General features: G+C 67.2%; 5 protein-coding genes across 11 annotated transcripts in view; 3 read left to right on the top strand and 2 right to left on the bottom strand.

Moving 5' to 3' along the window:
* Positions 1–4,582, top strand: part of CFDP1 (craniofacial development protein 1) — a 65,689-nt gene extending 61,107 nt beyond the window's left edge. The window contains exon 7 of the mRNA XM_068411323.1: positions 3,844–4,582. Coding sequence (XP_068267424.1) covers positions 3,844–3,934 — 91 coding nt within the window. The 3' untranslated portion in view covers positions 3,935–4,582. The remainder of the gene's footprint in view (positions 1–3,843) is intronic.
* A 5,750-nt stretch (positions 4,583–10,332) lies between these two features.
* BCAR1 (BCAR1 scaffold protein, Cas family member) lies at positions 10,333–17,588 on the top strand. 2 transcript variants are annotated; one of them, XM_068411034.1, is made up of 7 exons: positions 10,333–10,409; positions 11,362–12,060; positions 13,290–13,451; positions 13,670–13,774; positions 14,153–15,301; positions 15,530–15,619; positions 16,345–17,588. In XM_068411034.1, the coding sequence occupies exons 1-7, from the start codon at positions 10,398–10,400 to the stop codon at positions 16,858–16,860; spliced, it is 2,733 nt and encodes a 910-aa protein (XP_068267135.1). In that variant the 5' UTR covers positions 10,333–10,397; the 3' UTR covers positions 16,861–17,588. The 2 variants fall into 2 exon arrangements, with proteins under 2 accessions (XP_068267135.1, XP_068267134.1); XM_068411033.1 differs by lacking the exon at positions 10,333–10,409 and having other exon boundaries at positions 11,263–12,060.
* A 108-nt stretch (positions 17,589–17,696) lies between these two features.
* On the bottom strand, positions 17,697–21,085 carry LOC137669131 (probable D-lactate dehydrogenase, mitochondrial). 4 transcript variants are annotated; one of them, XM_068411030.1, is made up of 11 exons: positions 21,003–21,085; positions 20,775–20,887; positions 20,386–20,527; positions 20,137–20,278; positions 19,459–19,618; positions 19,195–19,394; positions 18,988–19,116; positions 18,423–18,550; positions 18,253–18,343; positions 18,073–18,184; positions 17,697–17,998 (listed from the first exon to the last, which is right to left on the bottom strand). In XM_068411030.1, exons 1-11 carry the CDS (start codon positions 21,069–21,071, stop codon positions 17,833–17,835), a joined length of 1,452 nt encoding a protein of 483 aa, XP_068267131.1. In that variant the 5' UTR covers positions 21,072–21,085; the 3' UTR covers positions 17,697–17,832. The 4 variants fall into 4 exon arrangements, with proteins under 4 accessions (XP_068267131.1, XP_068267129.1, XP_068267132.1 ...); XM_068411028.1 differs by having other exon boundaries at positions 18,073–18,122; XM_068411031.1 differs by lacking the exons at positions 18,253–18,343; positions 18,423–18,550 and having other exon boundaries at positions 18,073–18,122.
* Positions 21,086–21,659: 574 nt separating this feature from the next.
* Positions 21,660–23,828, bottom strand: LOC137669324 (chymotrypsinogen 2-like). Of its 2 annotated transcripts, none has more exons than XM_068411365.1 (7): positions 23,759–23,828; positions 23,536–23,639; positions 23,352–23,431; positions 23,176–23,254; positions 22,521–22,700; positions 21,922–22,047; positions 21,660–21,848 (listed from the first exon to the last, which is right to left on the bottom strand). In XM_068411365.1, exons 1-7 carry the CDS (start codon positions 23,826–23,828, stop codon positions 21,687–21,689), a joined length of 801 nt encoding a protein of 266 aa, XP_068267466.1. In that variant the 3' UTR covers positions 21,660–21,686. The 2 variants fall into 2 exon arrangements, with proteins under 2 accessions (XP_068267466.1, XP_068267467.1); XM_068411366.1 differs by having other exon boundaries at positions 23,780–23,828.
* Positions 23,829–24,853: 1,025 nt separating this feature from the next.
* On the top strand, positions 24,854–27,030 carry LOC137669282 (chymotrypsinogen 2-like). 2 transcript variants are annotated; one of them, XM_068411302.1, is made up of 7 exons: positions 24,854–24,902; positions 25,043–25,146; positions 25,251–25,330; positions 25,428–25,506; positions 25,982–26,162; positions 26,634–26,767; positions 26,842–27,030. In XM_068411302.1, the coding sequence occupies exons 1-7, from the start codon at positions 24,854–24,856 to the stop codon at positions 27,001–27,003; spliced, it is 789 nt and encodes a 262-aa protein (XP_068267403.1). In that variant the 3' UTR covers positions 27,004–27,030. The 2 variants fall into 2 exon arrangements, with proteins under 2 accessions (XP_068267403.1, XP_068267402.1); XM_068411301.1 differs by having other exon boundaries at positions 24,854–24,923.
* Positions 27,031–27,196: the final 166 nt, after the last annotated feature.

Genomic DNA, 27,196 nt, shown 5'->3' with positions numbered 1-27,196 from the left:
TTCCCCAGCCGCCACTTCTCCTTTAATACTGTAGGCTCTGCTCACCCTTCAGTGGGCAATCATTTACACATCTCTTTGAAAATCCTAATGGGCGGTTGTTAACCCTTCAACCCAGGCAGGAGGGAGCGGGACGCTGCCTTTATCCCTGGTGCTGACATGCGTTAGAAACCTCTGGTCCCTGCGTGTCGTGCTTTGTAATTGTAAATGTCTGCCTGGCGAGGAGAGCCACGGCTCGCTCCTGGAAGCGTCTGCCTGACGCCACGCGTGCCTGCGCGCTGCGGAGATGGCCCGTGCGTGTCTCGAGGGAGGCAGGAGGCATTTCTGTTTGCTCAGAAGGGGAGGCATGCTGGATTTCTCTTTTTTGCGGTAACCTTGCAGAAGTCGCTGTTCACAGCCCAGAGCTCCTCATGCCTTGGACCTGCCCGGCCCTTCTCCGGCAGCACCACGTGCTCAGCCAGCACGCTGGTAGCCGGCTGAGCAACGGGGCCGCGGCATCTGTCTGCTTCTGCTGCCAGTTATTAGCCAGCCGCAGCCTGGCCCCGGGATTCCCAAGGCAGCAGGGACACATACTGCCCCGTGGCTGTTTCCACCCTTGCATCTGATTTTCTGCCCCTTGTATCACCAGCCCCAGACGATTTGCATTTTGCCAGCAGCAAGATCTGGGCTCGTGCAGCCTGGTTGTGTCAGATCATAGAAGCACAGACTGGTTTGGGTTGGAAGGGACCTTAGAGCCCATCTCGTTCCAACCCCCCTGCCACAAGCAGGGACACCTTCCACCAGACCAGGTTGCTCCAAGCCCCATCCAACCTGGCCTTGAACACTGCCAGGGAGGGGGCAGCCACAGCTTCTCTGGGCAACCTGGGCCAGGGTCTCACCACCCCCTCTGTAAAGAATTTCTTCCTTATATCTCATCTAAATCTCCCCTCTTTCAGTTTAAAGCTGTTCTCCCTTGTCCTGTCACTCCATGCCCTTGTCAAAAGCCCCTCTCCAGCTTTTCTGTAGCCCCTTCAGGCACTGGAAGGTGCTAGAAGGTCTCCCCGGAGCCTTCTCTTCTCCAGGCTGAACAGCCCCAGCTCTCTCAGCCTGTCTCCAGAGCAGAGGGGCTCCAGCCCTCTGAGCATCTCCGTGGCCTCCTCTGGACTCGCTCCAACACGGCCTGACCTGGATTCGACAGGAGGGGCTGAAGTAAGGAGCGGAGGCAGCTATCCCCTCTGCTGTCGATCTCTCTGGTGTCCTTTATAAATGGAAATGTCTAGCGGCCTCTTAATTGGGCCACCTTTGTAGGGCAGGCCCAGTGGGGAGCAGCCCCATGTACTGGGTGACTGACGGTGGCTGGCAGGGGACAGGCAGCACCGACAAACCCTCCCCAGAGCAGTTTGCAGCTGCCCCCGTTAGCAGAGCCAGCCTCTTCTCCCAAGGACTTTGCCTTCCTCTGCTGTGGGTCACAGCTGCCCTGTTTCCGCATGGGCTGATGATTTACAGGAAGGTATCGATTCAGGTAGCAAAGGTTATTTGGACAAGCGCGGGACGGGTGTTTGCGCCTCGCTCGTGCACTTTGCACTGCCGTTTGGCAGCGCCTCGCTGCTGGGAACCGGCGATGGAGCCGCTGCTCGGTCACAGGGTTCAGGGCGCGGTGGGGCTTGTGCCGACCCTACAGACCTGCTGCTTCCCTGCTTGTGTCCGTCAGCACCTCCAGCCTCTGTGTGCCTGCAGCACAAGCCGGCCAGGCTCATTCCCAGGCTGCTGCCCCATAAACCCCAGTGTACGCGCAGGTAGTGCCTTGCGGGGTCTGCCTTGGCCCCTACGGCGCTTTCCTGTGGCTGGCCAAGGGCAACGCCACGGGTAACGTCACGGTTCCTCCTCCGTGCAGAGCCGCTGGCTGTGACTGTGAGACTGCATTCCTGGTTCATGATCCGTATCGATCCCCCAGGAGCGAGCCCCTGCCTGCCAGAGGGGCACGGCAGCCACAGAGGAGGAAGAGGAGGAGGAGGAGGAGGAAGGCACTGACCCCTTGCTGGGGTTGGGAAAAGCGAGTCGCTGAAGGAGCTTCAAATTCGGTAGCTCAGGCTGTTGCTGCCCGAGCAGTCGGGGTGTTCCCAGGTTAACAGCGGTAACCCCGATCTCTGGCCTTCCCGGCTGTGGTTGCGGTTGGTGTTCAGCAGCGGAGGGGGAGGAAGGCCACACGCCCAGCAAAAAGACACGCTGTAACGTACAGCATGACCCCCCCAGCTTCCTTCCCGTGGCCTCTCCGAGCCCGGCCCCGGGAGCGGGTCACCTCCCTACTCGCGGGGATGAAGGGAAGCGACACTCCCCTGCCCGCCTTTCCTGACCCGCCGTGGGGAGGGGGCCTCGCTGCACGGCCCTCCTGCGACGGCGAGGGGCAGGGGGCCAGAAAAACACCCCCTCGTGGGCAGCACATCGTCTGTGTTACGGCCCCGGCCCCTCGCAGCCGCCGGAGATGAGCTGTGACCCAGTTGTGTCAGCGTGAGACGGGCTCGGGCTGCGATGGGCACGGGGTGGCAGCGGGGATGTTATCCGCTCCGGGACAGAGCCCGGGAGGGAGTCATTCGCTGAAATGAATTTGGATTAATTCATTTCCAATGACGGCTGGGTGAGCAGGAGTGCCAGGGCTGTTCCTGGCAGCAAGGGCAAAGGCAGCCTGGTCCTGGGAGCACGTTCAGCGCCGGTTTGATGGCTGTGGACTGGCCCCAAAGGCAGCGCAGCCCCGCTGCCCTAGAGAGACCGCTGCTGGTGGTGGGAGGGGGCTTCACCCTTCCCATGCCGTTGGGACTTAGGCACCTTCATGCAGGCTGCCAGCCACCCAGGAGCCTGGCAAACCCACAGAGCCTGCGACGCTCCTCTTCCTCGCAGCCTTCAGTCTTGCCTTCACGCAACGGGCTTGTCTGGTTACCAGCAGAGAGAAGCCGGACGCGGCGGCTCGTGGTGCATCTCGTGCCATGCCGAGCGTAATGACCTTGTCATGACAGCCGAGCGTTTGCCGCCCTGGAACAAACGCAAAACAATTGTGATGATTCAATTACAGCTCCTGTTTTGAATTGCAATTTCGCTCCCTCTGTAGGTTAATTAGTAGCACAGCCCCGGGCTATCTGTGGCAAGGGTTTGCAGGAAAGTACATTAAAATTCAGCTGCGTGCGTTAATGAGCGGCAAGGTGCTTTTCCAGGCACACGCGCGCTTGCCTTCTTCCTTGCAGCGCTCAGGTGCCTCGCTGAGAGGGAGAAGTAAATACTCGGTGGTGGTTAGGAGCTAGTCTGTGGCTGGGAAACCCCTGGCCTGAATCCCTTAGCTGCTGCAGGCTTGCTGGGGGAAGCTGTTCGCGTCCCTGATGCTCCCCGTGCCCGTTACCGGCTTGTATCATGGGCCGTGCTGCCGCGGTTGGGTTTGAGAGATGCTTTGCCGGGGGTGGGTGGGCAGGCTCGCCTGGGCAGCCTCGGAGCTGCCTCTCCTGCCGCCGTCCTGCCCTGAGCCCGTTCAGGCTGTTCCTGAAGGTCATTTCTCAGCTGGAATAGAAGAGCTAGAGCAAGAAGCAGTCAGGCCATGGCTCCAGCCTTCGGGGACCCTTCACCCCAGACCTCAGCCTACAGGGACCCTTCACCTCAGACCTCTGCCAGTCCCACCGGGAGACACCCAGCAGGCCAGGGGGCAGTTTTGGTGTCCGTAGGAAATGCTCAGTGCAGCGATCAGCTCATGGAGAGAGAGAGGCAGGGAGGCAGATGACCCCTTCCCTCCCTGCTCAACCCTTCAGGGCGGTTTTGCCCCGGGCTGGGGGCAGCGCTGGCTGCTGCGGGCGCTGCTTACAGCCTCTGCCTCTTGTCTCCCTGCAGGTACATCGAGAGGAAAGCATTCCTGGAGCGCGTGGATCACAGGCAGTTCGAAATCGAACGTGACATCAGACTGAGCAGGATGAAGCCCTGAGGTGCCGGGGGTGGCGGCGGGGGATCCTGCTCCCTTCTGTGCCTGAGCGCTGGCGGGGGGCTGCCAGCCAGGCACGGAAACTGTTCACCCAGGACTCAGCCTGTATGTCTCAGCGTACAGGTTTTTCCTTTTACTGTAATAGTTTGGGGAGGGTATTTGTCAGTGGGCAGGGGGCACGTTGAGGGTTACATGGTCCAGCAAGTGACAGAAGAGACCAGCGTGATTCTGTCAAGCGGCTTTCCAAAGAGAAGAGGTGATGGCACCCATCCTTTGCCAACCCCGGGTGCTTCTGGCTGCAGGAGGAGCCCCCGAGGCTGGGAGGGTGCTGGAGCCTGGCTTAAGGCTCGGCTGGTGTATTCGGTTGAGCTGCAGGAAGGTTTTGCGGCTGCTCTGTGTGCACAAGCCGTGGGATTCAGGGCTGGAGCCCTTCTCCCCACTCCCCCTGCCCCTCCGTGCTGTACTCCTGCCTGGACAAAGCCAAACTGTCTGTACTTGTTTGTGGGGTCTGATGATGCTGGGGGGGGTTAAGCAAGCCGATGAAGAAATCCTTCCTTGTTCACGCTGTCAAGAAGATGGGAGCAGCTGCAGCAGGCAGGACAGGCCAGGATCCTCCAAGCGCTCACGTGAATAAAGTATTCCATCCCAACACTCTTGCACGCTGGCAGCGTGGTTTGTGCAGGAAGCAGAGGGCAAAGAAATTAAGGGTCACATGCAGTAACGAGCGTCTGACTGCAGTCGTGAAAAACCCGGGCTCAGAGGTGCCTGGTGTCTGCCTTGGGTCAGGGCGAGTGCCGGGATCCCTTTCCCTCTGCGGTGCTGGGGCTGGCGTTGGGATTACATCCCCAACTGGGGGGTCAGCTCGGCCGTCCCTCCTGCTCTGGCTGGCCCAGTGCAGCAGCTCCCCACGTTTGGCATGTCCTCGGGGCAGAGGTGCTCACCAGCCCTTCCCCAGGGGCTGCCCGCTCGGTGGGGCAGCCCCTGCCGGCGCCGTGCCGGGGGGGAGAGCGGCACGAGCCCCATCCTTCCTGCGCACGGGGCGAGTGATGCTCCCGCTGGCCCCTTGCCCGCGGCTCCGAGCGTGGTCTCAGCTTTGGGCTCACGTGTCAGCTGCTGAGTCAGCCCTTGCTCTGCGGCCGCGTTGGGGGATAGACAGAACAAAACACCACGTGCCCGGGGGGAGCTGCGGCCTTTGGCGCCCTGTTATGTACAGGATCAGCTGTTAGGGACCTGCTTAAACGAGCCTGAAATTGGACAGAAACAAAACAATGAGGGCGATGACATGTTTTCATCTCCCAACGCTTCAAAGCCAGTTGCTGCTTTGGTTTTTGTTGCAAAAACAACCGGAGTCCCTGTCCAGGGCACCGTTGCGGGGGGGTTTCAGCTCAGGACTCCTGGCCGGCCGCGAGCAGTCCCGACGGCCGGGCTGGAGCGCGGAGGGGGCCGCTGTGGTGGCCGGGCTGCTGGCCTGCTATGGGGGGGCAGGACCCTCTCTGACCCCCTCCCTCCTCCCCATGTGCTGGGCGGGGGAGCCAGACGGGTCCTGCCCTGCTTGCAGGGGACCCCAAGGCTCAAGGCTCACCAGGGTTCCCCCACGGGCATCCCGGCTGCCGCTGGGTGCTGCCTGCCGTGTCCGGCCTCCCAGGCAGCTTTGTTTAGGGCTCATTCTGCTCCAGCAGCTCGGCAGCACCTTGGGCTCTAGAAATGGGAGATAATTCTGTGTTATAAGCGAGAGCTGAACAGAGATGCAACAGGGCAACCTTTGGAGATCCCGAAGGCCCGAGGCACCAAACCCAGCCCTGCTCTTAACAGCCTTAGAGAGCTCCAGGCTGTGTCCAGTGAGCTGTGCGGCAGCGTCAGGCTCCGAACAGCTTGGGGGGGGTGGCTGTGGGTTTACGTGCACGCTCACGGTGTGTTAGTGGGATCTGGCCAGCACGGCCTCCGCTGGCACGCTGCTGAACTGGGAAAATCGGTGACCCCAGTGCCGGCCCTGCACTGCTCTCCAAAAGCGCTCCGGCCTCTCTTCTCTGGGGTGTTTTTTTCCTTCCCTTCAGCTGAGCGAATGTGGAAAATGTTGAAATCTTGGAAGCAACTTGACCTGCTGGAAAAGTGCGGTTTAACAGTGGTGGCCAAGAGCCTCGGCTCCGCTCTCCGACGGGCTCCGCAGCTCGCGGCAGCGCGGCGTGCCCGGCTCGGCTCCGAGGATGCCAGGCTGCGGTGCCAGCTCCCGGCCCGGCAAGCTGGGACGGGCTCGGCAGGACGGCCGGGAGGTGGCCGCCAGCCCAGGGCTGGGTCCTGGCGTCCTCCATGTGCACTCCCAAGCGTCCCGCGTTTTTGCTTGCTTGGATCATGTATTCCTCGCCTCTCTTTCCTGAAGATGAGGAGTGATTTACAGGTCTCCAGAAAACACAGCTTGGCTGCTTCAGAAGGGAAAAAAAAAAAAGCCAAAAGCCAACCCACTCTCTATTTCCATCCCCCATCTGCCTTCCCACGAAGGGGGGTGGCCCCGGTACCTGCCAGCACTTGGCGTCCCCAGTGGTCATGAGCAAAGGTCCCAGATGTGGGTCCCTCTTTTGGGATGTGCCCACCTTGAGCCGTCTTCTCAGGGAAGCTCATGTGTCCTCCGTGGGTCGGGAGCCACCCGGGGCATTTGCTCGGGATCATTTTGGCCCTCCAAGGAGTCCTGAGCATCACCTCACCCCGAGGAGCTCCCCCTTCCCCGGCCGCCTGAAGGGGCCCCTTGTGCAGCCGGGCCCCGAACAAGGCAGCGATTGTGTCGGCCGGGGTTTCTGCCGCGGCGGCCGTGCTCTGGAGCCGCGGTAAAACCGGCTGCGTGCGACCCGTGCCCACGGGCTCGGCTGTGTTGGGCTGTTGGTCGGGGTTCGGGGAGGCTGCTACAGGGCTGCAGGAATCGCGGGCGGGGAGGCTCCGTCGTGCATTTAAAGCTGCTTCAGCGATAGGGATGTGGGGATAAATGTGCGGCGCTCGGCGTGGGAGGAGGGTGAGAGCTGGCTGCCTGGGGTGCATCCCGTGGGCTGTCCCAGGGACCACCATGGGATTCGGGGCTGGCCGACCTTGGGGCAGAGCGTGATGGGACTGGGGCTGGGCAGATGGCCTGGGCGTGATGCTGGGGGTACCGAATCTTCTCCAAGATGCTGGTTTCAGCCTCTCCCACCTCTTGTCCTGTCCGGCAGCGCAGCGGGGTTTCTGGCTGCCGTGGTGTGGGACTAATGGGGAGTAACGGGGCGGCTTGCGGCTCTCCCACCCCATCCAAGCAAGGGTCCCCACCCCAGGTGTCCTCGCACCGGTGCCGGCGTTCGAAGTCCAGCCGTTGGCGATGGCAGCCGGCCCTTCCCGCTCCCAGCAGCCGGCCCCGGCCGGGGTCGAGGATCAGCGCCAGCCCTCGCCGGGGGATGAATGGGGAGATGAACAGAGCTGCTACTGTTGGGGCAGCCCGAGGCCCGTGCTCCGCCTCGGCTTTTCTGGAGGCCGGGGGGTGCCCTGCCATCCCGCGAGCCGGTCCCCCCCCGCCATCTCCTCTCCGCCGCTGAAAACCAACCCAGCGCCGTAGAAAGGCACGGGGATAAATCCTTGTTGTGATCCTTTTGGGTCCCGTGATATTACAAGCCAAGAGAAATGTCCTCATTATTTCCAGAATATTGAAGTCTAATAAATCCCGTCCTGCCTTATAGGATTTATTTCTCCGTTCATCGCTAGGAGACTCAGTCCCGTGTAATCCTATTGCTGCTCCGGGAGGCGGGGGGCAGCTTCCCGGAGCACGGACCCGGCAGGGCCGCGGGCAGGAGCAGGCAGCCGCATCCGGAGCCGCTGGTCCCCGCTGGGGATGGCTCCAGCCCCACGAGTGTCCCAGTGCCACCCCCTTTCCTGGGGTGTCACACTCTCCCAGAGCTGTGCTCTGGCGTGGGTTCACCCAAACGCATCCCGTCCAATGGCTGGGGCATGGCTGAGCCAACGGGGCATTAATTAGCTAATTAACATGGCATGGCACGGCACGCCCTGCTCCCCCAGCCCTGTGCGCACCCACCGTGCTCCCCTAAACCCCCCATTTGGGGTCCTTGACACCATCCCACGCCGGGACCCAGGAGGAGAAGCCAGGCCCGGCACAGATGGTCCCCGCAGACGCGGCAGCAGCCTATGCGGTGCGGGGCCGGCCGTGCCTGGCTCGCCGGACCCGGGGGGACTCTCCCAAAGACAATGACAGACATGAATATGGCTGGAAATGTCACCAAGGAAGGGTTTTCCATAGCAACCATTGCCGGGGCAACCCGCATCCCGAGCAGCGCCCATCCATCCCGCAGCACCCAGCCCCGCGCCGGTGCGGAGCCGCGGTGCGGTGAGGGCCTTGCCCCGGCTCAGGGCATCCCCAGCGCCGCAGGGCCCCCGTAACGCTCCGCTTTTGATCTTCTTCTTGGCATTTAATTCTCTTAGGGGTGGGAGAAGCCGAAGGGGGACCTGTCGGTGCGTGTGGCCCCCCGGGCGTTGATGGGAGCAGGGGGGTGCGGGAGGTATTGCCAGCTCCGGGCGCTCGGCAGGTGCAAGCACCGATTTTGGCTCCGATGCACCGAAATGGCCGGGATCGAGTATGGAGAGGGGATGCTTTAACCTGAGCATTGCCACGGGGAGGGGGGGAAATAAAGTCCCTGCTGAATTAGGTACCAATGCGGGGAGCTCGCAGACCCTCGGCGCCTGCCTGCAGCCGTGCGGTGGCAGGTTCACCCCGGGGACGCCCTGGGGATCCCAGGAGAGACCCTGGCTGCCGGCCACAGGCCCTCGCTGCGCTCAGGGTCTCCCCAGCAAACACACCGTGGCCCCGTGGGGTCGGCTGCGGCGGTGGGAGAGGGGCCGGGAGCTCGCACCCATCCTGGGAATGCCCACAGAGCTCCGCTGTCACCGGCAAGAGGAAACTGCGGTCCTCAGGCTGCGTCTGCCGGGGCGGCTGCGGTTTGTGGGTGCGACCGCAGCCCCTGCAGCCGGATATCTCCTACCCGCAGCCGTGCCTCAGTTTCCCCATCCACCGGCGATGCACAGGGGAACCTGCCTCCGAGCAGGGGACGGTGCGGGGAGGTTGCTGGTGCCAGGGGACGGTGGTGGCGGTTCTCAGGGAGCAGGATGAGCCCTGCTTTTTGGGGAAGGGCGTGTGTTTGCGATCTGGCCTCAGCTCTGCGTGGCCCAAAGGTTACCCCCGCGGGCGAGCGTGGCTGAGAGGAAATGCCGTGGCGGGGGAACGCACACGCTGCGCTGAGCCACACTCGCGCCATGAGCGGGCGTGTGTGTCCGTGCAGCTCGTGCGTGTCCCGCCGTGCGTGTGCCTCCACGCAGCTCACACGCACCCCGCAGCTCACGCACACCCGTGCAGTGCAGCTCGCAGGGAGCCCCGCAGCCGCCCTCCCAGCCCGCTCCCGGCTCCGTGCAGGTGCCGGCAGCGCCAGAGCTGTGAGCAGGGACTGCAGCTCAGCGTGCGGTGGTGGCAAGCTCGGGCTCGCCGGTTGTCGGGCGCCCACAGGCCGTGTGGCCGGGCCGTTGGAACAGGCTGGGAGGGCAGCGTGCCGGCTGCTGTGGCGTGCCGTGTGTGCCATGTGTGCCATGTGTGCTGTGGCGTGCCATGTGTGCACCATAGTGTGCCATATGTGCCATGGTGTGGCATGGTGTGCTGTGGTGTGCCGTGGTGTGCTGTGGTGTGCCATGTGTGCACCATAGTGTGCCATGGTGTCCCATGGTGTGCCATATGTGCCATGGTGTGCTGTGTGCTCCGTGGTGTGCCGTGGTGTGCCCTGGTGTGCTATGTATGCCATGGCGAGCCATGGTGTGCCCTGGTGTGCCGTGTCCCCTGTGGTGTGCCGTGGTGTGCCGTGTGCCCTGTGGTGTGCCCTGGTGTGCCACCGCCCCAGAGCAGCACCTGGGCTGGCGAGGGACGCGCAGCTGAGGGAAAACAAAGAAGGGAGAAGGGTTTAAACCCTTTACCCTTTGCACACCCATTAGACACCCGTTACACACCGTTTGCACACCCGCTACACACACTTTTTACCCATTAGACACCCTTTACACCCCTTACACACCCTTTGCACACACCTTACGCACCCGTTACCCTTTGCACGCCCCTTACACACCCTTTGCACATCAGCTACACACACTTTACCCCTCGCGTACCCGTTGCACCCCCGTCACCCTTGGCACACACACCCCGTCACACCCCCCCGCCCCGTGCCGGTGGCCCCGGTGCCCGCCCCGGCCCCGCCCCTGCCCCGCCCCGGCTCAGCCCCGCCCCCTGCCGGGCGGGCGCAGCCGCTGGGGGCGGGCGGGGCCGGCGGGCCCGGGCGGGCACCGCGCTATAATGATCCCTACGGCGCCCGCCGCCGCCAGCGCGCCGCCCGCCCGCCCCGCCGCCCCCCGCCCGGCCCCGGCCCCCGGCCGCCCGCCGCTAGGGCCGGAGCGGCCCCGCGGGAAGATGAACTACCTGGTGAGCGGGGCCCGCGGGCGGGGCGGGGAGCGGGGCCCGGGGACGTGGGACACGCGTGGGGCCCCCCCCGGGCAGGGCGCGGGGCCCCGGGGTAACGGCTCCCGGCGGAGCCCCGCGGCGGGGAGGAGGAGGAGGGTGAGGAGGAGGGTGAGGAAGGGCCCCCCGAGCCCGGGCAGGGCCCCGCCGGGGCCGCCGAGCCCCCCCGCGTGTCCTTGGCCTGGCCCCGCCGTGCCGGGGGGGGTGAGGCCTTGCCCGGGGACCCTCCTGCCCGGTGGGTAACGGTGCTCCGGGACCCCCGCGGGGAGCCCAGCGGGGCCACAGGCCGCGGCCTCCCCCCGGGCGGGGTGGGCGCCGGCGGCGGGCGGGGAGAGCCGGCGGTAGCCACAGCCTGCCCGCCGTGGGGCGGCGAGGAGCCGGGGGTCCGGTGCCGCCATGGCGGGCGGTGGCGGGAGCCCGCGGCCTGTCCTGCCGCCGTGGCACCGGTAGGTCCCGGCGGCGGGCGGGGAGCGGCGGCAGGTGCCTCCGAGCTGGGGCACGGCCAAGGCGTCGTGGCACAGCCCGCGTCCGCCGTGGGGACGGCCGGCACCGTGGGCTGGAGCGGGCCTGGGCCCGGTGGCGGCCGGCGTGGCGATGGCTACGGCATCGATGGCCACGGCTACGGCTGACTCACCGCCCTGGCACTTCCTCCCCGTTGGCGGCGGTGGGAAGGGGAGGGAAAGGCAGAGGAGGTCCCCCCGAAACCGGGGAGGCGGAAGGGCCCGGCCCCTTCCTAGCACCACCTCCGGGAAGGATGGGTCGAACTCCAACGGGGAAGGAAAAGGCGGCTGGAACGGGGCGATCCAGCCGGTGGGACCCGCTCGGCGAAGCCCCCGGGGCTCCATCGTCTGCCGGGATGACTCCCCACCGGCCGGCGGGGCCCGGCTCACCGCCCCGGCGCGGGGTTCTCTTGCAGAACGTGCTGGCCAAGGCGCTGTACGACAACGTGGCCGAGTCGCCGGACGAGCTCTCCTTCCGCAAAGGCGACATCATGACGGTGCTGGAGCGCAACACGCAGGGGCTGGACGGCTGGTGGCTCTGCTCGCTCCACGGCCGGCAGGGCATCGTCCCCGGGAACCGCCTCAAGATCCTGGTGGGGATGTACGACAAGAAGCAGCAGCAGCAGCAGCAGCAGCAAGCGCCAGGCCCGGCGCAGGGACAGGCACCGCCGCAGCCGCCGGTGCCGCAGCCGGCTCTGCCTTACCACCACCAAGGGGGCTACACCCCGCTGTCGCCCGCCTCGCAGTACACACCCATGCACCCTGCTTATGCCCCCCAAGGGGACAACGTCTACCTGATGCCGGTCCCCAGCAAGGGACAGCAGGGTCTCTACCCGGGCTCGGTGCCCACCGGACAGTTTCCGCCTGCCCCGGCTAAGCAGCCGCCCGCCTACCCGAAGCAGACGCCTCCCCACGCCTTCCCCAGCCCCGGCCAGGAGATCTACCAGGTGCCCCCCTCCCTGGGCCAAGCGGCAGAAGCGTACCCCGGGGGCTCTGCCAGCCCCCCCCAGGACGTCTACCAGGTTCCTCCCTCTGCCGGGCAGGCTCAAGACATCTACCAGGTGCCCCCATCGTTGGACATGAGGAGCTGGGAAGGGCCCAAGCCGCAAGGAAAGGTAGGACGGGGGTCCTGGGGGGTGGCAGCATGGTTGCGGGGTGCTCTGTGGTGGACAGTGGCCAGTGGGTGCCAGGGCTGTGGGGCTTCGGCTTATCTGCCCGCCACCGCCTCTTGGAGCGGGGAGTCCTTGCGCCCATGGCAGGGGGTGTGTGGGCATCGTCCCCCCTGCTGCTGGCAGGAGTGGGTACACGCCAGGGGGGTCCTTGTGGTGACTGAGGTGCCCTGGTTGGTGTGGGCTACCCAGCTCGGGGCTGGCGCAGCATTTGGCACTTTGGTCCGCTTGATCTCTAGCGTGAGCTCTGCCAGTGTCACCAAGGGCACAGCAGCCGTGGCTGGGGTGGGCATGGAGTTCTGGTAACCCAGGAGCTGCTTGGAGATGCCCCTTGGCAGCTATGGAGGTGGCTGTGGTACCTGGCACGGTGCTGAGATGTTTTCTTCCTCCCGGGAGCACGGGCAGGGGCAGGCAGCCAGTGCCAGCGTGTCCTGGCTGTGCCAGGGAGCCTGCCGGCGCTTGCCAGTTGGGTTTGCTGGTGGGGCAAGGGGGAGCCACTGATCTGTCCCCAGCATGGGGATCCCGGTGTGGTGGCCCTGTCCGGGGCAGCGTAACGGCTGCATCCCGGACACCAGGCTCCTCCCGGCTCCGCCGCTTCCCTGGCACGTCATTCCGGGGAAGAGCAGCTTTCAGCATCGCTTTTCCGGGAAGGTTACCCTGACTCACACCGCTGGCAAGCGGCCGGTGAAGGGGAGGGGGGGTTGCCAAATCATGGCCCGGGCATGGGGAGCATCCTAAAAGGGAGGAGCAGCCCAGCACCTCCGCGGGTTGCTCAGCCCTTCGTGCCCCCTGGTACCGCTGGCTTTGGCTCTTTGCCGCTCTCGTGTCGCCGTGGTACGGCAAGGTGGGCACCAAGCCGCGGGCAGGGCCCGGTGCCTGAATCGACCGTTCCCTTCTGCACGCCGTGGCCGTGCCGGCTGGGCTTTGTCTCTCGCCGAAGCTCGCCGCTATAAATAACCGGTGATATCATCTCCCGGTCCCCGGCGTCACCGCCAGGAGCGTGCACGGCCGGCCGGGGAGCGCCCTCCCGTGGGCACCGCCTTGGCCGGTGCCGGATAGTCTGTCACGGAATCCGGCGTCCATCCTCTCTGCAACCCCATCGCTGGGTTTTTGGGGGGCTGATGTGGGGCGGGGATGCTCGGCAGTGCCCACCTCATCCGTTTCTCTCTTGCCAGGTGCTGGTGCCCACCCGCGTGGGGCAAGTGTATGTCTACGACTCCCCCAAGGGCGAGCAGGATGAGTACGATTTCCCTCGCCACCTCCTCTCGGCGGGCTCCCAGGAGATCTACGACGTGCCGCCTGTCCGAGGGGGGGTCCCAAGCCAGTTCAGCCAGGAGGTGAGGCTGGTCAGGGGGTTGGGGGCGGTCTCTGGGTCCGTCCCCTGGCACAGGAGATGCTCTGGGATCCAAACCTGGGCAAATTACACCACAAGCTAGGCACATTATGGGCCTCAGGGCTGCTTCTGGCACATCTGTCCTTCCCAGCTGGTCCCTGGGAGGAGGTGGGTGCCCACGCCACCCCTGACACACTGTCCTGTGTCCCCCCACCTCTCCAGGTCTACGACACTCCCCCCATGGCAGTGAAGGGTCCTAACGGGCAGGACCCAGGGCAGGAGATCTACGACGTGCCGTCCAGCGTGGAGAAGAACCTGCACCAAACTGTAAGTGCTGCTGGGAAGCTCCCAGCTCCTCCCTAGAAGACAGACACGTTTTTACAGGGGGAACAATCCTTCACTGGGACAACCTGCCCAGGGGTGCAGTGACATTCCTGGTGCTGGAGGCTTTCAGGGTGCAAGGGGATGGGGCGCTAGGTGATCTCACCTAGGGGATGAGCTTGGACCAGATGAGCTTTTGAGGTCTCTTCCAACGTGGGCTGCTCTAGGATTTTGTGATTCCCACCCCAAAGGGGACGCAGGAGGCTGGGGGTGTTGCACAGGGCTGTGCCAGCCTCTCGTGTGCCCGGGGCTGGCACTTACACGCACTGTGGCACGGCGCAACCCGCCTGCGCACGCGTGACAGTGCTCCCGCTGCCCTTGCAGGTGTATGACGTCCCCCCCTCGGTGAGCAAGGACGTGCCGGACGGCCCCGCGCGGGAGGAGACCTACGACGTGCCCCCCGCCTTCGCCAAGCAGAAAACCTTCGACCCCTCCCGCCACCCCCTCGTCCTGGCCCAGCAGGAGCCCTACTTGCCAGAGGACGTCTACGACGTGCCGCCGGTGGCTGGGAAAGGCGCCCCCGAGCCACTGCTCTCCCACGAGATCTACGACGTGCCCCCCAGCCTCAAGAAGCTGGGGGGGTCAGCCTTCCCCTCCCAGGAGGTGTACGATGTACCCCGGGACCTGCACGCCCCGGGCAAGGGCTCCCTGGACACGGAGGGCGAGTACATCTACGACGTCCCACCGCAAGTGGACCGCGAGGCCAAGGGCGCCGACGGCAAGCGCCTCTCGGCCTCCAGCACGGGCAGCACCCGCAGCAACATCTCCACGTCCTCGCTGGACGTGGTGCCCGTGAAGGAGCCGGCCAAGGGAACCGGCAAGGAGTTCTCCTTGGACTTGGACGCCGCCATGGAGACGCTGGCCAAGCTCCAGCACGGCGTCGGCGGCGCCGTCTCCTACCTCATGTCCTTCATCGGTGCCAACTGGCGCAGCCCCGAGCACATGGAGGCCAACGCCGCCAGCATCCGCGGGGCAGCCGAGGGCGTCCGGACGGCCCTCCGGGACCTGCTGGAGTTTGCCCGGGGGGCGGTGGGCAATGCCGCCCAGGCCTCCGACCGCTCCCTCTACGCCAAGCTCAGCAAGCAGCTGCAGAAGATGGAGGAGGTCTACCAGGCCCTGGCACGGCACGGCCAAGCGCTGGACGCTTGCCACTGGGCCCCGAGCACCCTGGCCGGAGGCAAGCCGGGCACGGATGACTTGGAGCACTTTGTCATGCACTCGCGCGGCGTCCCCGATGACACCAAGCAGTTGGCCTCCTTCCTGCACGGCAACGCCTCCCTCCTCTTCAAACGGACAAAGCCGGTGGCGGAGAGTGGTGGCCACGGACCCTCTCACCCGTCTGACAAGGCCAGCAGCATCCAGTCGCGGCCACTGCCCTCCCCGCCCAAGCTGCTGGCCCAGGAGTCCCCCGATGGGCCCTACGAGAACAGCGAGAGCGGCTGGATGGAGGATTACGACTACGTCCATCTCCAGGTGGGCGTGAGCGGGGGGGGCTGTGCCCCACGGGTGGGTTTTGTGCCGGGGAGCCACCAGCACCGGGGCATCGGGCAGCTCTGGCTGCGGTGGTGCTTCTGCCACCCACATCTTGCCACCTCCAGCTTGATGACTGTGGGGACCAGGGGTGTCCCAGGGCAGGCAGGGGCTGGCGCCCGCAAGGCTGGTGTCACTGACCCCAGTGTCATGCCCCTTCCTTCCCTGCAGGGCAAAGAAGAGTTTGAGAAGACCCAGAAGGAGCTGTTGGAGAAAGGCAACATCATCCGGCAGAGCAAGGACCAGCTGGAGCACCAGCAGGTAACGGAGCCGGGGCAGGCGAGCGCCGCTGGGCACAGCTCTCTGGGTGGGCAGGGGGCTTTGGGTCCTGCTCCCCTTGTACCCCCACGGCCCCCTCTTGCGTGGCTGTCCCCACGGTGGCTTCTGGCTCACCTCGCATGCCAGCAGAGAGGGGCACCCTGCTCCTGGAGGGAGCCTGGCACGGTTGTCCTGGGGCTGGCACTGTCCCTTGCTGTTTTCCCTGGGGCACAGCCGTCACCTGGGGCCAGTGGCCATGGCCACCCATGCTAGATGCTCCAGGGAGGGGGGTGCCCTCCCTGGAGGTTGTTTAGCCTGGAGGAGGCTCAGAGGTGACCTTATTGCAGTCTACAACTACCTGAAGGGAGGTTGTAGTGAAGTGGGAGTCAGCCTCTTCTCCCAGGCAACTAGCGATAGGACAAGAGGACACAGCCTCAGGCTTTGCCAGGGGAGGTTCAGGTTGAACATTAGGAAGCATTTCTTCTCAGCAAGGGTCATTAGCCATTGGAAGGGGCTGCCCAGGGAGGTGGTGGAGTCACCATCTCTGGAGGGGTTTAAGAAAAGACTGGACATGGCCCTTAGTGCCATGGTCTAGTTGACATGGTGGTGTCAGGGCAATGGTTGGACTCGATGATCCCAGAGGGCTCTTCCAACCTGGTTGATTCTGTGATTCTGTGAGTGGGCGCTGGCTCGGTGGCTGTTTGGCCTCACACTCCTCCCTCCCGCAGCTGAAGCAGTTTGAGCGGCTGGAGCAGGAGGTGACGCGCCCCATCGACAATGACCTGTCCAACTGGAGCCCCCCCCAGCACTACGGCCCGGCGCGGGGCGGCGGGGCCCTGTGTCCTGCTGACCGCCAGCTCCTCCTCTTCTACCTGGAGCAGTGCGAGGCCAACCTCACCACGCTCACCAACGCCGTCGACGCCTTCTTCACCGCCGTCAGCAGCAACCAACCCCCCAAGATCTTCGTGGCCCACAGCAAATTCGTCATCCTCAGCGCCCACAAGCTCGTCTTCATCGGGGACACGCTGTCCCGCCAGGCCAAGGCCCAGGACGTCCAGCACAAGGTGATGCACTACAGCAACCTCCTCTGTGAGATGCTCAAGGAGATCGTGGTGACCACCAAAGCGGCCGCCCTCCACTACCCTTCTCCTGCCGCCTCCAAGGACATGGTGGAGCGTGTCAAGGACCTCGCCAACAGCACGCAGCAGTTCAGGATGGTGCTGGGCCAGCTGGCAGCCATGTGATGGCCCCAGGCTGCTGTCCCCTCCCCACGGCCCCCACCCCAGCCCCAGACGCGTGTCCCCCTCCACGAGAGCCCTCCGCCCGGTGTGAGCGGACGTGTACATAGAGACTCCCACGCTCACTGGGGACCTGGGGCTCTGCTGGTAGAGGGGTGAGGGGCTGAGGCCATCATCCCCCTTCGTCTTCTTCCTCCCTCCAGCCAGAGGCCAGGGTTGGTTTCGGAGCCGTGCCCGTGATGGAGCAGCGCTGGGACGTGGATTCGTGCCCGCTCCCTCCCCGCTGCCCTCTCTCCATACAAAACCAGCCACTGTTCCTGGTGTGGAGGCCATGGGGCCATGTCCCCATGGGCATTTTGGGGCACGGGGGTGGCTGTTCCCCTCTCGGGAGGGTTCCCGAGGGGTCTCTGGCGGCCAGTGGATTTTAATGGTGTGGAAGCCACTCCTTGCAGTGGGGCAGGGTGCTGTCCCCCTGTGTGCCGGGGGCTGTGGGTAAGGGTCCCCGGGGGGTGCTCGGGGGAGCTGGGGGGGGCTGGGGGGCAGGAGGAGGCTGACCTGCGCGTTCTCACGTCTCGCGTTTTGCTGCCGTACCAGCTGTAACCGGAATGCAAACGGAAATTGGTGCCTTTTGAACACGGGGGAAGCTTCCGCTGGTTCCCGGAGCTACAGAGTCGCAGCCCCCCCAGAGCTCAGCCCCCTGCCCCCCCCCCCCAGCAGCATAAAGATTTGCCTAGACCCCCCTCCAGCCTCTGGGTATCTGCGTGTGCGTGCTGTGGGGTGGGACCCCCAGGAGAGGGGCTGGGGTGCCCTGTCCCCCCAAAACACGTCACGGCAGAAGGGGGTGCAGGTGCAAAGGGGTTTATTAGGGATGGGGGTCCCTGACCCAGAGGGGTGGGGATGGGGGGTTTGGGGGAGCAGGGAGGGCATTACGGCAGCGTGGCCACCCCTGCCCTGACTCCGGGGTGCCGCTGCCCCCCCTCAGAGCACCTTGCCGGGGTTCATGAGGTTGTGCGGGTCCAGCGCGGCCTTGATGCGGCGCAGGGTGTCCAGCCCCTCCTGGCCCAGCTCCTCCAGCAGCAGCGCCCGCTTGCCCAGCCCCACGCCGTGCTCCCCGGTGCAGGTGCCCCCCGCCGCCAGCGCCCGCCTGCAGGATGGGGGGGTCAGGGTCGGCGTGGGGCCGTGTCCCCGCCCGTCCCCCCGCGGTGTTCCCACCCCCACCTGCCCAGGCGCTGGGCGAAGGCATGGACGCGCTGGGCCTCCGCTGGGTCCTGGGGGTCGAAGAGGAGCAGGCAGTGGAAGTTGCCGTCACCCACATGTCCCACCATGGGCCCTGGTGGGGGTGACGGGTCAGGATGGGCGCGGCGGGGAGGATGATGGCCCCCAAGCGCCCGCGCTGACCGGTGAGGCCGGAGTCCTGCAGGTCCCGCTGGGTCTCCGCCACCACGTCGGGCAGGCAGGAGATGGGCACGCAGACATCCGTGCAGTAGCCCTGGGCCAGGCAGGGCAGAGCTGTGGCGCCCGTGGCTCCGTGGGACACCGAGGCCGTCGTCCCCACGCCTGTCACTCACCTGGCAGCCGGGCCGCAGGGCCAGGGCCGCGTACCGGGCACTATGGCGCATGGCCCAGAGCCGCCCGCGCGCCTCCGGCTCCTCCGCCCAGGCCAGCCCGGAGCCACCGTTCAGCTGCACAATCTCCTCTGCCGGTGGCCGCGAGCCCTGGGATGGGGCCGGGCCGGGACCCACAGCAGCCGCGGGCACCCAGCCCTTGCCCCGGCACCCCCAGTCCCTGCCCTGGGCACCCAGCCCTGAGACCCCCCCCAGTCCCTGCCCTGGGCACCCAGCCCTCACCCCAGGACCCCCAGTCCCTGCCCTGACCACCCAGCCCTCGCCACGGGACCCCCAGTCCCTGTCACTGGGCACCCAGCCCTCGCCCCGGGACCACAGTCCCCAGCTCTGAGCACCCGTCCCTCGCCCTGGTGACCCTGAGGTTCCCCCACATCCCGTTCCTGGGCACCCGTCCTTCACCCCACGACACCTCTGCTCCCCCTGGCCGCGGGCACCCATCCCTCACCCCTGGGTGCCCACCGTGCCCCCAGGCACACCGCCCCCGTCCCCGTGCCGGCGCCGTCCCTACCCGCCTGCCGCCGCTGCTCGGCCAGCCCGTGCCGGGAGCCGTGCAGCTCCAGGAGCAGCGTGGCCGCCGCCGGCAGCTCCAGCCCGCTGAAGCGGCCGCAGGCGCCCGCCATCGCCTCGTCCAGGAGCTCTGGGGGGAGCAGGCGGCGCTGAGCCCCCGCCGCCGGCACCCGCGGCCCCGGCCCCGCCGCCCGGCCCCGGCACCCACCGATGCGGGCCACGGGCACGGCGGCCTGCAGCACGTGCACGGTGCAGGCCACGGCCGCCCGCACGCTGGGGAAGGTGGCGGTGGTGGCGGCGGCGGCCTCGGGCAGCGGGTGCAGGCGCAGCGTGGCCCGCGTCAGGAAGCCCAGGGTGCCCTCGGAGCCCACGAAGAGCGAGGTCAGGTCGTAGCCGGCCGCCCGCTTCCTGCGCGGGGACGGTGAGCGGGTGCCCCGCGGCCCCCCCGGTCCCCCCGGCCCCCCGTACCCACCTGGGCTGGCGCCCGGGCCCGGCGGTGTGGAGCAGGCGCCCGTCCGGCAGCACCACGCGCAGGTTGAGCACGTTGGGCCGCATGGTGCCGTAGCGCACGGCGTTGGTGCCCGAGGCGCCCGTGGCCGCCATGCCGCACAGCGAGGCGTCCGCCCCGGGGTCTGCGGGCAGGGACGGCATGGAGGGGACGGGACGGGAGGGGAGGGGTGGCTGGCGCGGGGACGGGGCCATGGGGCATCCCCACAGGACCCTGTGCTGGGCCCGGCCGTTGCCCATCCCTGCACCAGCCCCATTGTGCCCCTGGGCCCATGGGGACCCCACCACCCCGGGGCCCATGGCACCCACTGCCCCATGGGCACCCCTGGGACCAGTGCACCCCATGGGGACCCCCAGCACGCCTGGGATCAGGGCTCATCCAGCACCTCTGGGACAACATGTGGACCCCAGCACCTTTGGGATCACAGCACCCGCTCCCCTATGGGTGCCCCAGGGACCACAGCACCTCAGCGGGGACCCCCAGCACCCTTGGGACCACTCCACCTCCATGGGGCTCCCTGGTACAGCCCTGGCAGCACAGCGCACCGACAGCACCCTCAGTGCTCCCGGCACCCCCAGACCCACAGGCACCCCCAGTGCCACCCCTCCTGGCTGTTCCCCGGTGCCCCGGTGCCCACGGTACCGACAGGGAACCAGAGCCCGGTGCCGCGCAGGTGGCTGTTGAGGGCCTTGTGGGTGACGCCGGGCTCCACCGAGACCGAGAAGTCCTCGAGGCTCAGCTCCGTGATGGCGTCCATGCGGCTCAGGTCGAAGCAGACGCCGCCCTGGCACAGGGGCATCAGCACGGCTGGGCACAGATGGGCACCGAGAGCCCCTGGGCAGGGGCTGGGCGGGGGTGCCAGGGGTCTGAGGGTCCTGGGAGTGCCCATACCTTCACGGCATTGACACCACCCTCAACACCGGTGCCGGTGCCGAAGGGCACCATGGGCACGTGGTGGCGGTGGCAGAGCGCGGCCAGCTCCTGCACCTGCCCCACGGCCTGGGGCCACACCACGGCGTCCGGCGGGGCACAGCTGGGGGACAGGGCGGTACCGCTGCCCCACGGACCTCCCCCTCCCACACCTTCCCCTGCCCAGAACCCTTTCCCTGCCCAGACCCTTCCCTTCTTCATGGCCCTTCCCCTCCTCTTACTTCATGGCCTCTTACCCTCCCCATGGTGCCTCCCCACCCCAGACCCTTCCCCTTCCCAGACCCTTCCCCTCCCCATGCCCTTCTCCTCCCCAGACCCTCCCCCCCCGGGATCCCAGCCCGGGCACCCACGTGTGCATGGACTCGTCGTGCCCGTGCTGCTCGCGCACCGCCATGGCCGTGGAGACGTTGGGGCCCCCTACCACGGCCCTCAGGGCCTCCACGAAGTCGGGGGGCAGCGGGGGCTGAAGGGAGGGGGATGAGGGCCCTGTTAGAGTGGGGGCGAGAGGGACCCCACCCATGCCAGGGCCCCCTTCCCTCTGTGCCCCCTGGGACCCCAGTGCCCCTGCCCGGCTCCACCTTGGAGCAGCAGCTCCGTCGCCCCAGGGTCCCCCCCAGCCCCAGCCCCAGCACCCGCCACAGGGCCATGGTGGGGCCTGGCCAGGGACAGGAGCAGGACTCTGCCCTCCCCCTTTCTGGCCCCTTCCCAGGTCCCCTCCTTCTGCCACTGCCACCATATGTTAAGGTGGCTCCGGCTGACGGGACTGCGGGGCTGGACAATGGCCCTCCAGCTGGGGGTCCTGTGCCTCCAGCACCCATGGCAGGGGTCCCCGTGCCAGGCCAGGTGTCCCCAAGGGAGTGCACATGCCCCCACACCTGGCCAGGTGTCCCCACGCCTGCTGTACAGCCAGGTGTCCCCAAGCCTGCTGAGGTGTCCCCACCCTTGGCCACGTGTCCCCGTACCTGGCCAGGTGTCCCTGACACCATGGGAGGCCACGTGTCCCCGTGCCTCCAGCACTCCAGGTGTCCCCTTGCCCCCCCCATCCACCTGTCCCATGCCCAGCCATGTGTCCCCACGCAGCCAGGTGTCCCCCTGCCTCCAGCCGTCCCCCTGCCCACAGAAGTGTCCCCAAGCCCACCGCACGCCCCTGTGCCCGGCCACGTGTGCCCCGGCCGCCCGCAGCCCCGCGCCCCCCCTCCCGCCCGTCCCGGTGCCGCAGCGAGGACGCGGCGCGGTGGCGGTGGCAGCGTTTATTGCCGGCCTCAGTTGGCCGCCAGGATGGAGTCGATCCAGCCGCGCAGCGCGGTGACGCGGGCGTAGACGCCGGGCACGCTGGGGTCGCAGGTGCTGCTGCCCCAGGACACGATGCCCACGAGGGTCCAGGCGCCGTCCTTCTGGCACACCAGCGGGCCCCCGGAGTCGCCCTGCGGGCAGCGGGTGAGGGCAGGGGCTGGGGGCGCGGGGGGGGCCGGGGCCAGGGGGCCCGGGGGCACCTACCATGCAGGAGGAGGCGCCGTCGGCGCCGGCGCACACCATCACGTCGGCGATGCGGAAGCCCCAGAACTGCTTGCACTGCGCGTTGGTGAGCAGGGGCAGGGCCGCCTGCTGCAGCAGGGCCGGCGTCTGCGAGGCTGCGGGCGAGGGGCCGCTCAGAGCCCGGGGGGACGGGGAGGGGGATGGGGATGGGGATTGGGATTGGGATTGGGATTGGGATTGGGATTGGGATGGAGATGGAGATGAGGATGGGGATGAGCATTGGAATGAGTAAGAGGATGGAGATAGGGATGGGGATGAGAATGGGGTTTGGGGCTGAGCGTGGGAATGGGGAAAGAGACTGGGATGGGCATGAGGATAAGGATGGGGATGGCGACAAGGATGAGGATGGAGAGAGGGACAGAGATTGGGACAGGAACGGGGACAAGGATTGGGATGGGGGTGAGCATGAGGAGGAGGATGAGGACTGGGATGGAGATGGAGATCAGGGTGCAGATGGGGATTGGGATGGGGATGAGGATGAAAGGGAATGAGGATGAGGGGTTGTGATGAAGATGGGGATGAGGAAAAGGGATGGGGATGGGGATGGGGAGGTGCGGTACCGTTGGGGTCAGTGAGCCCCAGCCTGTGGTGACACAGGTCATGCCCCCCGGGAAGTCGTCGGTGGCCTCGGGCAGGCACACGGGGGACACGCGGGCCGACAGCCGCGCAGGGGTGGCCAGTTTGAGCAGGGTGATGTCGTTGCGGATGGTCAGCATGTTGAACTTGGGGTTCTTGAAGACCTGGAGCAGGCGGCACCGCTCCCAGCGCCCGCACCCCCGGCCAGGGCGCCGGGCACCGGGGACTGCACAGGGACTGACGGGGACCCCGGGAAGTGCTGGGGACTCTGGGGACTGGTGGGTTCCCCGGGGACTGACGGGGACCCTGGGGGCTTATGGGGATCCGGGACATCCCACAGCACATCTCCTGCAGGGACGAAGGGGACCCGGGGGCCTGACCCCCAGCCCTTGGCGGTCCTGGAGACCGGGGACACCCTGGGCACCCGACCTGAGGGATGACGGGGAGCAGGGACACCCCAGGGGACCCAATCCCAGCAATGCGGGGCACCACGGACACGCAAGGGACCTGGCCCTCAGGATAAGGGGACCAGTGTTCCCCTGGGGACCCGGCCCCTGGGACAAGGGGGACCCGGACCCGCAGGGCTCCCCGTGGTGACCGTGGGACCCCGCAGGCACACGGCCTCCGCCCCGGCGTTACCTTCTCGATGGTCAGCTTCTGCTCACCGGGGGAGAGCAAGTTCTGGTCGTACGCGCCCACCACCACGGTGTCGGTGGTCCTGGGCACGGGCAGGCGCTGAGCACCGGGCACAGGAAGGGCACCCCTGGGGACCCTGTGCCCGCGCCCAGCCCCGGGCCGGCAGGGCCGGTGCCTACCTGACGCCGCAGTGGGCAGCGGTGACCACCCAGTTCTCGCTGATCAGCGACCCGCCGCAGAAGTGGAAGCCGTTGTTGCGCTGGCGGGGAGAGCTGCCGTCAGCACCCGGCACCGCTGGCACTGCCACCGGGGTGCCCCGTGCCCGGCCCCCGCCCCGGCCCCCGCCCCGCCGCGGGCGCTCACCTGGAGGGACACCTGCCACGGCCAGGACCCCGGCACCGCCGCCTCCCCGTTGACGATGCGGTTGTAGCCGTGGACCACAGGCGTGATGGCGGGCACGCCGCAGCCTGCGGGGCACAAGCAGCCGTGGCACAGGGGCTCCGGCCGACCCAGCCCCGTGCCGCCCCCTCACCGCTGCCCCCCCTCGCCCCTCGCCCACCCCGCCAAGCCCCGCGGCCCCACGCACTCGGCAGGGAGAGGGTGGCACGGGCAGAGCCCGCCAGCGCCAGGCAGCTCAGCAGCCACAGCAGAGCCATCGCCGCTTGTGGGGACAGACCGTGCCCGGGGCTCGGCGCCTCTTATACCCACCGCTGGGCACAGCCCCGCTGCTGGCCTTGCCACCACGGCCTTGCGAGATAGCGTGGCACCCGGCACGGGGCCAGGATAAGGCCTGGGAGCGCGGCACCTGGAGCCAGTGGCCTTGGCCGGGGCCGTGGGACAGCACCGGTGGGGTCCAAGTGGTGGCTTCACCATGCTCCTTGGTACAGTGCATGGGCTAGTCTTTCACGGGGTGGTTGAGGTTGGAAAGGGCTTTTGAGCTCCTGGTGCAGCCCAGCAGGGCCACCCAGGGACCATGTCCGGGTGGCTTCTGAGTAGCTCCATGGATGGATACTCCACAGATGCCCCGGGCAACCTGTGCCAGCACTCGGTCACCCCACGGCCAAAATGTGTTTCCTGATAGTGAGAGGAGCCCTCCGGCCTGTCGGGTTGTCCCATCACCTCTGGTCCTGGCACTGGGAACCAGTGGAAAGAGCCTAGCTCTGCCTCATCGCACCCTCCCTCTGTTGCCGTCAGAGATGCTCCTGTCCCTGCCAGGTCTCCCTGGACTTTCTCCAGTATGTCCCTGTCTCTCCTGTACTGGGGAGCCCAGCACCAGACCCAGTACCGCTGGGGTGGCCTCCCCTGTCCCCAGTGCTGAGCGGTGGGGCAGGACCCCCACTTTGACCTGCTGGCGATGCTCTGCCTCCTGCAGCCACGGCCTGTGGCTGGTGCCTGGGCACCCCAGTGCCCACCAGCACCCGGGGTTTGGTCGGCAGAGCCGTTCCCAGCTGGGGGCCAGGACAGGGCACGGAGCCCCTACTCGTTCCCGCGGGCAGGATCCCCATGCACCCAGGTGCTGGGCAATGGCCATTGTGCCAGGGCTGACACTGTGCCAGTGGCCCCGTGCCGGGTGCCACGCTATCTCGCAAGGCCGTGGTGGCAAGGCCAGCGGCGGGGCCGTGCCCAGCGGTGGGTATAAGAGGCGCCGAGCCCCGGGCACGGTCTGTCCCCACAAGCGGCGATGGCTCTGCTGTGGCTGCTGAGCTGCCTGGCGCTGGCGGGCTCTGCCCGTGCCACCCTCTCCCTGCCGAGTGCGTGGGGCCGCGGGGCTTGGCGGGGTGGGCGAGGGGCGAGGGGGGGCAGCGGTGAGGGGGCGGCACGGGGCTGGGTCGGCCGGAGCCCCTGTGCCACGGCTGCTTGTGCCCCGCAGGCTGCGGCGTGCCCGCCATCACGCCTGTGGTCCACGGCTACAACCGCATCGTCAACGGGGAGGCGGCGGTGCCGGGGTCCTGGCCGTGGCAGGTGTCCCTCCAGGTGAGCGCCCGCGGCGGGGCGGGGGCCGGGGCGGGGGCCGGGCACGGGGCACCCCGGTGGCAGTGCCAGCGGTGCCGGGTGCTGACGGCAGCTCTCCCCGCCAGCGCAACAACGGCTTCCACTTCTGCGGCGGGTCGCTGATCAGCGAGAACTGGGTGGTCACCGCTGCCCACTGCGGCGTCAGGTAGGCACCGGCCCTGCCGGCCCGGGGCTGGGCGCGGGCACAGGGTCCCCAGGGGTGCCCTTCCTGTGCCCGGTGCTCAGCGCCTGCCCGTGCCCAGGACCACCGACACCGTGGTGGTGGGCGCGTACGACCAGAACTTGCTCTCCCCCGGTGAGCAGAAGCTGACCATCGAGAAGGTAACGCCGGGGCGGAGGCCGTGTGCCTGCGGGGTCCCACGGTCACCACGGGGAGCCCTGCGGGTCCGGGTCCCCCTTGTCCCAGGGGCCGGGTCCCCAGGGGAACACTGGTCCCCTTATCCTGAGGGCCAGGTCCCTTGCGTGTCCGTGGTGCCCCGCATTGCTGGGATTGGGTCCCCTGGGGTGTCCCTGCTCCCCGTCATCCCTCAGGTCGGGTGCCCAGGGTGTCCCCGGTCTCCAGGACCGCCAAGGGCTGGGGGTCAGGCCCCCGGGTCCCCTTCGTCCCTGCAGGAGATGTGCTGTGGGATGTCCCGGATCCCCATAAGCCCCCAGGGTCCCCGTCAGTCCCCGGGGAACCCACCAGTCCCCAGAGTCCCCAGCACTTCCCGGGGTCCCCGTCAGTCCCTGTGCAGTCCCCGGTGCCCGGCGCCCTGGCCGGGGGTGCGGGCGCTGGGAGCGGTGCCGCCTGCTCCAGGTCTTCAAGAACCCCAAGTTCAACATGCTGACCATCCGCAACGACATCACCCTGCTCAAACTGGCCACCCCTGCGCGGCTGTCGGCCCGCGTGTCCCCCGTGTGCCTGCCCGAGGCCACCGACGACTTCCCGGGGGGCATGACCTGTGTCACCACAGGCTGGGGGCTCACTGACCCCAACGGTACCGCACCTCCCCATCCCCATCCCCATCCCTTTTCCTCATCCCCATCTTCATCACAACCCCTCATCCTCATTCCCTTTCATCCTCATCCCCATCCCAATCCCCATCTGCACCCTGATCTCCATCTCCATCCCAGTCCTCATCCTCCTCCTCATGCTCACCCCCATCCCAATCCTTGTCCCCGTTCCTGTCCCAATCTCTGTCCCTCTCTCCATCCTCATCCTTGTCGCCATCCCCATCCTTATCCTCATGCCCATCCCAGTCTCTTTCCCCATTCCCACGCTCAGCCCCAAACCCCATTCTCATCCCCATCCCTATCTCCATCCTCTTACTCATTCCAATGCTCATCCCCATCCTCATCTCCATCTCCATCCCAATCCCAATCCCAATCCCAATCCCAATCCCAATCCCCATCCCCATCCCCCTCCCCGTCCCCGTCCCCCCGGGCTCTGAGCGGCCCCTCGCCCGCAGCCTCGCAGACGCCGGCCCTGCTGCAGCAGGCGGCCCTGCCCCTGCTCACCAACGCGCAGTGCAAGCAGTTCTGGGGCTTCCGCATCGCCGACGTGATGGTGTGCGCCGGCGCCGACGGCGCCTCCTCCTGCATGGTAGGTGCCCCCGGGCCCCCTGGCCCCGGCCCCCCCCCGCGCCCCCAGCCCCTGCCCTCACCCGCTGCCCGCAGGGCGACTCCGGGGGCCCGCTGGTGTGCCAGAAGGACGGCGCCTGGACCCTCGTGGGCATCGTGTCCTGGGGCAGCAGCACCTGCGACCCCAGCGTGCCCGGCGTCTACGCCCGCGTCACCGCGCTGCGCGGCTGGATCGACTCCATCCTGGCGGCCAACTGAGGCCGGCAATAAACGCTGCCACCGCCACCGCGCCACGTCCTCGCTGCGGCACCGGGACGGGCGGGAGGGGGGCGCGGGGCTGCGGGCGGCCGGGGCACACGTGGCCGGGCACAGGGGCGTGCGGTGGGCTTGGGGACACTTCTGTGGGCAGGGGGACGGCTGGAGGCAGGGGGACACCTGGCTGCGTGGGGAC

The sequence above is a fragment of the Nyctibius grandis genome, chromosome 12 (genome assembly GCF_013368605.1).
Source record: "Nyctibius grandis isolate bNycGra1 chromosome 12, bNycGra1.pri, whole genome shotgun sequence".
Lineage (NCBI taxonomy): Eukaryota > Metazoa > Chordata > Aves > Nyctibiiformes > Nyctibiidae > Nyctibius > Nyctibius grandis.
This window is presented reverse-complemented; position numbering and strand designations above follow the sequence as displayed.